At 38.3% G+C, this 12,604-nt stretch overlaps 1 protein-coding gene across 1 annotated transcript in view; it reads left to right on the top strand.

Annotated features, from left to right (window-relative positions):
- The first annotated feature begins 3,565 nt into the window (after positions 1–3,565).
- ldah (lipid droplet associated hydrolase) overlaps positions 3,566–12,604 on the top strand; it is a 51,876-nt gene continuing 42,837 nt past the window's right edge. Inside the window, exons 1-2 of the mRNA XM_067455234.1 lie at positions 3,566–3,705; positions 4,425–4,619. Of these exons, the coding sequence (XP_067311335.1) occupies positions 3,612–3,705; positions 4,425–4,619 (289 nt within the window). The 5' untranslated portion in view covers positions 3,566–3,611. The remainder of the gene's footprint in view (positions 3,706–4,424; positions 4,620–12,604) is intronic.

A 12,604-nucleotide genomic window follows, 5' to 3' on the forward strand; every position in this document is an offset into this window, starting at 1 on the left:
ACAAACATGAACCCAGCAGTTTGTCTTTTCGCCTACATCAAGGAAACAGGACTATGTTGCTAAGTTTCTTAACTTTCCAACCATGTGGATTTTAATGACAGAGGGGGGAAAAAATCTGTATTTCCCTGGCCCAATACATATACCATGCCTTTCTGATTAGTGTCAGAGTCTTTCCAAGTCCTGACCATCATTTCTTCACGTCATGGCCACCAAGCCTGAGCCCCTTCACATCAAGGCCATATGAATATGAATATGAAAAGGCCTGTAAGCCTGAGCCTCTATACTTTATGGGAGCCATGCCAGAGCCTCTTCGCTTCATGGCCACCAACCCTGAGCCTCTTTACATCATGGACGCAAAGCCTGAGCCTCTTTACATCATGGATGCAAAGCCTGAGCCTCTTTACATCATGGACGCAAAGCCTGAGCCTCTTTACATCAAGGACGCAAAGCCTGAGCCTCTTTATATCATGGCCACCAACCCTGAGCCTCTTTACATCATGGACGCAAATCCTGAGCCTCTTTACATCATGGACGCAAAGCCTGAGCCTCTTTACATCATGGACGCAAATCCTGAGCCTCTTTACATCATGGACGCAAAGCCTGAGCCTCTTTACATCATGGACGCAAAGCCTGAGCCTCTTTACATCAAGGACGCAAAGCCTGAGCCTCTTTATATCATGGCCACCAACCCTGAGCCTCTTTACATCATGGACGCAAAGCCTGAGCCTCTTTACATCAAGGACGCAAAGCTGGAGCCTCTTTACATCATGGCCGCCAACCCTGAGCCTCTTTACATCATGGACGCAAAGCCTGAGCTTCTTTACATCATGCAAAACCTGAGCTCCTTTACATCATGGACGCAAAGCCTGAGCCTCTTTACATCATGGACACAAAGCCTGAGCTTCTTTACATCATGGACGCAAAGCCTGAGCCTCTTTACATCTTCACATTATGCCTGCCAAGCCAGAGTCTCTAGCCATCATGCCTGCCAAGCCAGGGTCTTCATCCAAGATGGTTGCCATGCCAGAATCTCCAGCCGTTATGGCCACCACATCATGACCAATCAAGTTTCTCTTGGTGATTTTTTTGGTCGGACTATAGGTACCAAGCACCAGTGGATGCAGAGCTTGGACCTCTACTGCTCCAAAGACAGGCCTGCCACTGCTTCACGGTCCAGGTCCACCATTGATCCATGGCTCATGTCCGCCTGTGCTCCACAGCCAAGGCCTGCGATTGCTCCACGGTCCAGGCCTGCCATTACTCCACGGCCCATGCCCACTACTGCCCCATGATCCAGTTCTAGTTCCCCTTAATGGGCCAGGTTTATAAAGGGTTAAATGCATAGACAATAAAATAATTTTATAGCATTTCCTCTGATTCTTTTCTTCTCATATCCATTGAAACGAAAAGGTATAGATTATTGAATTATGCAATTCATGGAAGAACAGCTTTGGCTTACTTGTTAGTACATTTAATAACATTAAACACGTAGCCTATTTAAAAAAAATCCTTATTTATATTCATATTATTTTGCAGATTTCTCATTGTTTGACTTACACTTTCTAGATATTCTCTGCATACTTTTTAAATTACATTGCTAGGCGGCAATGTCTTCTACTACATGTGCACTTGTGGTATTGGACCTAATACATCAAACACGGATCTGACTGTTGATTGCATATGGATTTACTTTCAGGTGAAAACTCACAGGACACCTGATTCTGTAAGAAAACTGCATCTAAGCCCATGTCAAATGTCTGTCCAACATGAGAAAAAACAGGTACCACGCAATGGTATAATGTCAGATTGCATGTTCTTTCCTGAAGCTAATCTTGATCTAATAAAATGTGTGGGGAACTTTTTTCCCCATTTGGCTCTTAATATGTTATTTTTACCAGTTCTAATCAGTTCATTTTCTTTTAGTGATTGACTTGTGATTTTGTGATAGTGTGTTGAAAGAATACTGAGATTACTGCCTGAGCCAGTATTGGAGCCTTTTGTGCTTTACTTGGATTTAGTGCTGACATTTTACTGGCTGTTACAACCACGGCAGAAAATCAGATTCAACATATTTCTGTACGAAAGTGGATTATATCCAGATATCACTGTGGAACTCGGTTAAAAAAGATATTTAAAATGGTTGCCATTGAAACAACTTGTACGTAAGCTATTCAAAAGAGGGCAGTTTTTTTATTACTATGCATTTGTCTTTATGAAAGCTTATAGCATTTGACTATAAATATGCAAAGGTAAATGTGTTTGTAGGGCACTGCTGTGTGGGTCCCACAGATTTGAGTCCTCACAGGTGATCCAGAACATCTGCTTAAGATGACTAGCTTTGGAAGGTCAAAGTAGGTATGTGTCCTATAATGTCATGACGGTGGCATAATGTCACCATTGCTTGAATTCACAAGGCCCATGACAAATGATGTGCAGTTTAAAGATGTTGCGGGCCTTTCCCAGTTGTTATAAGTTGTCCAGCCCTAAATATGTCCTGTCTCCTATCAAATTGGCATATGCCATCATCTTTTTCTATGTCTTATCTTTTGTTTTCTTTACCCCAGCCCAAAAATTAAAAGGAAAATGTTGTTGTGCTCTTTCTCTCACAGATACTCACACTCACACGCATGCACACACATATGACCTAATGGAGGGAAAGGGGACTTTCCAGCAAAGTTACTGTATGCTGATGATGCAAACTATTGGAATGTGCTATGTGGACCTGATAGCACAATCTGTATTATCAACAACAATCATAGGCAAAATTGATGAAACTCTGATATCACACTATACATCGTGTTTTACCCATAATATATTTAAATATAAGGTACAATGGACATAAAATTATGTATAAAGGTAGGCCTATAAAAGGAGGCTAAAGGCACAGCAGATTTTTATGTAACACAAAATGGCTCCAAATACAACCACTTCAACCACATGATCTTTCTCATGTGAATTACAGTTAACTCCAGAAATGTTCGCACATTATGAAATAAATGTTTTTCTTCATGTTGGCCACAATTATTGGCACCCAATAATTGCAATGTACCAAGATAGCAGCTCTGAGTTTTCACCTATAATGCCTGATGAGTTTGGAGGTCACCTGACGAGATTAGAGAGCATTCCTATACAGAGTCTCTCCAGATCCTTTAGATTCCCAGATCCATGTTAGTGCTTCCTGTCCTCAGTTTAATCCCCTCCTTTTCTGTAGGGTTCAGGTCAGAAAACCATGGCAGAAGCTTCATTTTGTACACAGTGACACATTTTTCTGTTGATTTAGTTTGTTGCATCATTGTCCTGATGGAAGATCTAACAGCCCATTATAAGATTACTAGCAAAAGCTTGGGTTTTCTCTAGGTGCTTCAGTGCATCTGGATAATGAATGAATGTATTTGGTGTAAAAAAAGTAACAATTTCTCAAACACTCTTTTCTTTGAAGGTTAAATATTTAAGTTAACACTCTTCTCACCAGCTAATAACAGGCTAATAAGTGTAGATTAATCCGTACATACAGTGCATTAGGTGGCGATAAACCACCGTTGGTTCGCAGACTTTACAACATCAAGGAGAAGTGAAGGTGAAGAAGAAGCGTTTCGCCGCTACTTTGCTTTATGGTAGCTTTGAGAAGATTACCGGTAAATGTCAATACATCTCTTCTTACAAGCTTTCTTCGCTCACAAACACTCAAAAGAATATCGTCTTTTGGTAAGAAATGCCATATAGTCATTCAAATGTGACAAGCTTTGGAATTGCGTGTAAAGTCGTTGGTAATTGTAATGAAGGAGCATTATAAGCTACAGATTTAGTAGTGATTATACTACACAATTTATTTACAGCTTACACTGACAAGCTTTGTTTTAACATAATCGAAAGCTGTAAGTGATGCCTGTATGTAAATTACTACCTACGTGCATTCTATTTTATTCTATCCTATTGTTTCTCTATGAATGTGTTGAGCCTGAACTGATACAACCAGAGGAATAAACAAGATAACAGACTCTAAACTCCAATGTGCAGTGTGTGTTGCAAGCTGTCATTCAGTCATTAGATGTCAGAGGTTGACTTTCATCAGACAGCAGAACTGCTGTATTCATGCTGTGCCAGTGACTTTTGCTCCAGCTGTTGTGCTGAAGTCCTAATACTCCAGCAAGACAGCATTTATATGATGGACAAATGTTAAAGACCACTTTAAGTGATAAAAACGTTAATTGAGTCTACTTGATTCCACAGACTGATTAAAAAAATTTCAGCTGTCTTTTACTGTACATTCAGTCAACACGTTGTTAAATGATCTTAAATATATATTTTATATATCAAGTACTTGTATCTGGTTTTGCTAAACATTTTTCGTTCATTGGTGATTTGGCTGTATTGATTTAAGGTATATGTAGCTTATATAATTAGTTACTGGTTTCTTTACTTAGGCCCGAAATTGTGTGGAGCTGATCCAGTTGATGTGATGTGCAGTCCCGGATCCGAGGAACCCGGAGAGGATGCCTCTGTGGAGTATGTCTACTGTAGAGGTGCAATCACTGAGCTGCTCAAGTATGGACCAACAGACCTGCATGCTGTCAGCAAAGGCTCAAACCCTCATAAAATGCTCATCCTTGTCATTCCAGGTAGGATGGGTCAAGTTTCCACTTGGCAAAAACAAAAGTCTAAATATACAATATATTTTGAAATATACTTATATATTGAAATATAAATATAAAAAATATATATATATATATATATATATATTTAAAAGTAGATATAGATAACGTTTATATATTTATATTCATATTTATTCTATATTCTATTACCATATATTACAGTAAAAGTTATGTTTCAACATATATTTATTTAATTTGTAAATACGTCTTTTCAAATATAGCTACAATATATATTATTTTCAAAATTGTATTTTTAATATATAAATAAGTAAATTAAAATGTGAACAAATATCAGTCTTTTTTCCTCTGTTAGTACATGCTAGTCTGGGACGTCTGATTCTACAATGGCAAAATTTTCAAAATTGTATTTTATATCATACAATTGTATTATATTATATTAAATTAGCTATGTTTTTAACCCAAATGTTGCAAGATAATATCATACTTAGTATATTTTGTGTTAGGGCTGTCCAATGATTTATCTCATCCAAAATATAAGTTTGTGCTGATTTAATTTATACAGGTCCTTCTCAAAAAATTTGCATATTGTGATAAAGTTCATTATTTTCCATAATGTAATGATACAAATTAAACTTTCATATATTTCAGATTTATTGCACACCAACTGAAATATTTCAGGTCTTTTATTGTTTTAATACTGATGATTTTGGGATACAGCTCATGAAAACCCAAAATTCCTATCTCAAAAAATTAGCATATCATGAAAAGGTTCTCTAAACAAACTATTAACCTAATCATCTGAATCAACTAATTAACTCTAAACACCTGCAAAAGATTCCTGAGGCTTTTAAAAACTAGTTCATTACTCAAAACCGCATTAATGGGTAAGACTGCCGACCTGACTGCTGTCAAGAAGGCCATCATTGACACCCTCAAGCGAGAGGGTAAGACACAGAAAGAAATTTCTGAACGAATAGGCTGTTCCCAGAGTGCTGTATCAAGGCACCTCAGTGGGAAGTCTGTGGGAAGGAAAAAGTGTGGCAAAAAACGCTGCACAACGAGAAGAGGTGACCCGACCCTGAGGAAGATTGTGGAGAAGGACCGATTCCAGACCTTGGGGGACCAGCGGAAGCAGTGGACTGAGTCTGGAGTAGAAACATCCAGAGCCACCGTGCACAGGCGTGTGCAGGAAATGGACTACAGGTGCCGCATTCCCCAGGTCAAGCCACTTTTGGGCTACAGAGAAGCAGCACTGGACTGTTGCTCAGTGGTCCAAAGTACTTTTTTCAGATGAAAGCAAATTTTGCATGTCATTCGGAAATCAAGGCGCCAGAGTCTGGAGGAAGACTGGGGAGAAGGAAATGCCAAAATGCCTGAAGTCCAGTGTCAAGTACCCACAGTCAGTGATAGTCTGGGGTGCCATGTCAGCTGCTGGTGTTGTTCCACTGTGTTTTATCAAGGGCAGGGTCAATGCAGCTAGCTATCAGGAGATTTTGGAGCACTTCATGCTTCCATCTGCTGAAAAGCTTTATGGAGATGAAGATTTCGTTTTTCAGAACGACCTGGCACCTGCTCACAGTGCCAAAACCACTGGTAAATGGTTTACTGACCATTGTATTACTGTGCTCAATTGGCCTGCCAACTCTCCTGACCTGAACCCCATAGAGAATCTGTGGTATCTTGTGAAGAGAAAGTTAAGAGATGCAGTTGGTGTGCAATGAATCTGAAATATATGAAAGTTTAATTTTTATCATTACATTATGGAAAATAATGAACTTTATCACAATATGCTAATTTTTTTAGAAGAACCTGTATGTGTGTTCTGTGTAAAATAAATATGTACATTTATATACACACATGTGTTAAAGGGTTAGTTCACTTAAAAATGAAAATTATGTCATTAATGACTCAGCGTATTGGTTCATGATTCGGATTGCGTGTCAAACTGACAAACTGCTGAAATCACGTGACATTGTTGATCCGAATTTTGAATCCATACGCTTCATAATCGTTTGAATCTTTGTTTGCGGATAGAAAACAAACTCGGAAGAGAAGACAATGCTGAATAAAGTCGTAGTTTTTGTTATTTTTGGACCAAAATGTATTTTTGATGCTCAAAGAGATTCTAATTACCTAACTGATGTCACATATGAACTACTTTGATGATGTTTTTATTACCTTTCTGGACATGGACAGTATAGTGTGCATACACTTTCATTGGAGGAACAGAAAAGCTCTTGGACTAAATATAAAACATCTAAAACTGTGTTCCGAAGATGAACGTTGGTCTTACGGGTGTGGAATGACATTAGGGTGAGTCATTAATGACATAATTTACATTTTTGGGTGAACTAACCCTTTACGAAATATATATATTAGTTATTTTTCATATATAGTTATATTATATATAGTAATATATAGTTATATATAACTATTATAGATACAATATATACATCCATTTTTTTTTTACACACTACTAATATCAGACCCGACCCGTTGTGGAAGGACACATCAAAGTTTTGGACCCACTGGTGTCACGGTTCGGTTCGGTACGGTTCGGTATGTTTTAGATACAGCAAAAAGAAAAAATTGGCAGATAAATTACCTTTTTTTTTTTACAATTTTTTTATTAAAACTAATAAAACTGATCCGCTGTTGCATGCCACAAACACAGCATTGATTCATTATTTTTTATTTAAAATCCAAAAGTTTTTAATGAACATGCCTCATCAGAATTCCAATTCTCTTTGTTTACTCTTTAATAGAAGTCAGGTTACGTAGCCTACTACATTTAAACATTTTATTAAATTAATTTATTCATATTTATATACTTTAGATTTAGCTCACACAAGTGGCAAAACATTTAAACATAGTTTATAGCCTTAAATCACAAACATTTTAAATTAGAAACTTACAATAGTCTATTCAAAAACAGCCGACTCTCGTCTTTTCTTTCGTTTTTACACCCTTTTAAAAGAAATCCTACAGGTCAAAAAGAACTTTGCTTTTCACCTCCAAGAAAGTACGAGTGCTCTCCATTATGGCACTTTTTTAACCTAAATGCCAGGTAAGGTGTCGTTTTGTTGCTTTACTTGAGAAAAAAAAGCCATGTGTTGACTTTGAAACAAGAGTATTTTTTTAGATGATATGCATCTGTGGTGAAATTACTAGATTTTCGCGTCAGTACATGTTTATTATAATGCGAACAATGTTCTATCACTTTAATGCAGCAACGCAGCGCAGCGCAGCAAAAAATAGACTCGGTACGAAAACGATCCGTGCACTGCTGCAGACGCACCGCACCTGGAACGGACTGACAGACAGCATCCGCAGCCATCCGTTAACATGGGTACGGAAAAAAATACGCACCGCACACGCACTGCAGACGGAGTATGTGTGAAACGGGCGTTAGGTCTCATATCCGCGGCTATAAATGGACCACTCGCCGCGGTGATGTCTTTGGCCATTTGAATAAGTTGGTAATGTCTGTCTAAATGCTGCGGGGATAGTTTGTGGCTGTTTCTCCTTTTTGTCGTCTTGTTGTCGGCGTAGGCTAAATGAGTTGATTGACATGACATGAATTATTCCCGCTGCTGTACCATCAGCAAATGCGACATACCGTTGTTTTTTTAGTCCATCACTCTTGCCAACACCATCATAGCTTACAAAGAATCCAAAGTTCACCCAAACACCAGACCTGTTGGTTATTGGAGGATCTTCTATTTCTGGTTTGTTAAACGCAATAGCCATTTTGCCACGAGCGTTCAGCGCGTAGCCTACTGAGTAAGCGAGCACCTGACTGAGCAGCCTAAAACATATTTGGTGTTTTGTTTTGTTTTTTTCACAAGCTTCAGCGGTGTCAGGGGCATTGCCTGTTATGTCGTTTTGGTTATTGGGCTACCTTGTTGAACGCATATTATTATATTTCACACACTTTTTTTATTTTCCAAATCTAATTAATTAGTCCAAGAACCGTTCGGTACATAATGCGTACCGCGTACCGAACCGAAAGCCTCGTACCGAACGGTTCAATACGAATACGCGTATCGTTACACCCCTAATATTTATAATTGTAAATTAATTGTGTGTGTCTAAATATTTGTGTATATGTGTTTGTGTATGTATAGCGCTTTTCGTGCTAGTGCTCACTGTGTGAGTGTCTGCGTGCGAGTCCATGCATGCAAGCTTGTGTTCTTCACAAAAAATTACAGTTTTATATCTTTATGTTTGAAGCCTGAAATGTGGCAAAAGGTCGCAAAGTTCAAGGGGGCCGAATACTTTCGCAAGGCACTGTATATATATTTATATATATTTTAATTAATTTTAAGACTTTAGGTTTTGGTCAGCCTCAAAGTCTATGACTTTATTTCCATAATTAATACCAAGCACCAAATACAGTTCTTGAGGCAAAATGTGTATCTTAGACTGAGCTGTGTTCAGTTTTGGTTGCCAAGGCATTTATAAACATAACTAATGTAACTTGTGTAGCAGTGATTAGTACACAGGTTGGGTGAGTGTGTCACAGCTATCTGAAGCATTGGACATAACACATTCTAACAAATGCAGGGGATATGAAGAAAAGTTCTGTTGGGAATCTACCTCTTTTACACTTGGCCCTAGGTCAAGAGGAAAACCCCAGTGGAAAATGGCTGTATGGGCCACCACTCTTCCCCTGACAGCAGCTTCTAGTGCATTGACTTCATGGAAAAGCCATGTAGCTCAGGAGCAGATGTTAAGCATTAAAAATACGGTTCAGATTATTACACTGTAAAAAAAAAAGTTGGCCAAATTGAATTTCTGTGAATTAAATTGCATCAATTCACACAAAAAAGTCAATTCGGCCAACTGAAAATTTTTGATGTGATCAGTCACTAGAACATTTTCAATTTTTTAAAAATTATTATTTTATTTTTTTTACACACAGTGCACACCTAGTCAGAAAGACTATGTTAAACCTGGCACTTTAGATACAACTTTCTTATTTGTACTTTTATAGTTGCTTAATTTTAATCTTTCATTAGCTAGATTTACATATACTTTGGTTGAAGCTATTTGAATTTCTAAAACTATGGAGATCATTCACCAGCAATTTAAATCATTTACTCTTACTCTTTCTTCTGTAGGATACAAGAGGATATTTTGAAGAATAATAGTTTTTCTGCATACTAAAAACTGGTGGCGTGATGCAGATTCTGTGAAAAATATAAAGTTCAGAAGAACAGCATTTATTTTATTCTTTACTGTCCCTTCTGATTAATTTAATTCATCCTTGCTAAATAAAAGTATTAATCTTTCTTACAAGGCAAGCAAAAAATCGTTTAAATGGTAGCGTACATATTGCAATTTTTAAATCCTGGTGTAAACTATTAAAAAACAGCGACCCAACTGCAGATGTCCTGGAGAGAGAGAGAGCACGGTCAAGCTGATGACCTTAAAGAGGGCCGCTTTTCACCAGGCTCTGAATGTCACTGAGCATTGTGCTCAATAGACTCTTTATGGGAAACGGGGAGCCCATACGCCGACACTGTTATTGTAGAACCTGTGCCCTTTTCTCCAGAGATAACGGCAATAATCTGCAGTCTGGCCAGAGGCTCCCTTGGCTCTTATATCTGCCGAGGCCGGCACAGGTGCTACTGTTTTAATGGACTCAGGAGTGTGTTGTGTTATTGAGACAAGCACTCTGCCTGAGCAAACTAAAGAATACAAACACATCTTATTTTATTTGATAACGGTCGATTTTTAACACTGTATAGTCTTATTACACTAGCTTAGTGTAAATGATAACAAATGTAACCTTTTTATTGTGTGGTATAAAAAAAATCTACTTATCATAGTTCCCTAAAGAATATCTGGATTTATTAATGATTTTTTGTCTTTAATAGTTCTGCTGTAAGTCGTATTGTTTAAAATGCCAATTGTTTAAAGGGGGGGTGAAACACTCAGTTTCAGTCAGTGTCATGTCAATCTTGAGTACCTATAGAGTAGCATTGCATCCTGCATATCTCCGAAAAGTCTTTATTTTTTTTATAATTATATAAGAAAGATGCGCTGTTCCGAGTCTTTCCGAAAAAAGAAAAAGCAGAGCGGGTGGGGGCGTGTCGTGTGAGCGGAGCTAAATAATGACGTGTGCGCTCCGCTGCTATTGTGTTGAGTGCGTCGTAAAGCTGTGTCATCCCTAACAGCGGGAAAAAACTTTATTCAAAATAAAAATATGGCTTTTAATCAGATACAGCCATACATCTATGATCCGGAATCAGACCCAGAGGCTGCAGTTGAACAGGAGCAGCAGCAAAAAACGACTAGAGCAGGACGTCTCTGGTACAAGTTATACACTAACTATATAATATGCTTAGCGACTTGTGTTATTTACATATTTATACTTGAATTATATCGTCGTATTTTTGTCTTTGAAGGTGTACATGTGGGAAGTGCAGTTGTGCACGTGTGTGTGTGTGTTTACGCGTGGTTTGTGTAGACAATTGTAACGTTAGTAAGCGGACTGGTTTTGCACGGCAGGCTAAGTTAGTGTTTACATAGAAAGACACGGAATAGTAGCGCATTTGAATGAAGAAGCGCGCTTATTTAGTTCAACATATTTCCCCACTCTTTGTGTATTGTTGTTTGGAGTGCTTTTACAATACACAAACATAAAGTTACACATATAGTGGCCAGCTAAACAAATGTACACGCACTACACATCGCATGCTCCATTGATCAATTAACTATACGTGATCATGTTTGGGCTACTTGATGAGCATAGACAAAAACACAGACATTTGAAGCAGTCTCACTCACCGCCTGCGGTTCTAACGTTGGGACCTTTATCGTTGGGACTGCTCCATCCTTCAGCATTAGGCGATCGGAAAATCCGGCGTCGAGCTGGGCCTTGTTTATGAAACAGTCGGCACCGAAATGCAGCGAACAGATATAAACATTCGCGCAACTCAGTTGCTGATCTGGAAAAGCAAATTCCATCCACTGTTGCCTTACCGCGGGGTTTTTGGGGAATCTGTGCAGGACTGTCTTGGTCTGGCAACCAAAAACGCACTTTTTTGGTGACATTGTTAATTGTGCACATCACCTGTGCAGCGCATCCTACAAGCCAGCGCTTTGATGGGCGTAGCCTGTTACGTTCGCTCTCTCCCTCTCTCTCTCTCACGCTCTTCCGGTAGAATTGTCCGTAAGGCCCATACAAGGAAATTCCGCCCCCATTAACGTCAAAGGGGACGCATGATCTCAAAAAACTTGCCGAAACTTATGACTAACCGGAAGTAGTATTTTTGACAAAGAAATACTCCCATCAAACGCCCACCTTAACTTTTGAAACTTTGTCCATGTTTAGTATGGGATTCCAAGTCTTTAACAGTGTAAAAAGATCAGTATGCATGTTTCACCCCCCCTTTAATGTCTTTTTCATATTACTGAGGCAGATATCTCCTAAAAAGTTTCAAGTTCCAATCGAGTCCAGTTAGAGATGGGCACATTGACCTTAGTGTGTGACATGATTGCCAAACCACCTCAGTTCACATATAGCACACTAAACGTGTTAACTGACCAAACCACTGGATGGCAGCAGGTATGCTGTGTTATTGCTCATTTTGTATGTCCCCTGCTAAGTATGAAGTGTCTCATGATGTTTCCCATTTTGAGAGCTTTACAATAGAAGAACAAATAACTTGGTATAGTACAGCACTGAAAATAGTCAATTAACCTGTTAAATGATTTAGGTTCAGCAATTGTTTGTTTTGTTTACTGTCTACTTGAAATCTTTAATAGAGCTTTCAGACCAATTTCTAAAACATCTTTAAATGTTATCTAGTACATTTTATTTATATCAAAGTGTTTTATTTATATCTACATTTTTCACAATCTATAGAAAATCATGTTTTCAACTCAAGGGCAACATACTTTAATAGTTTTATTGTCTAATCTTATTGAAGGTGTAATGAGGTGTAAATACAAGGAAGGATATTTTATATTATATTGTAGAA

The sequence above is a fragment of the Pseudorasbora parva genome, chromosome 10, assembly GCF_024679245.1.
Source record: "Pseudorasbora parva isolate DD20220531a chromosome 10, ASM2467924v1, whole genome shotgun sequence".
Taxonomy (NCBI): domain Eukaryota; kingdom Metazoa; phylum Chordata; class Actinopteri; order Cypriniformes; family Gobionidae; genus Pseudorasbora; species Pseudorasbora parva.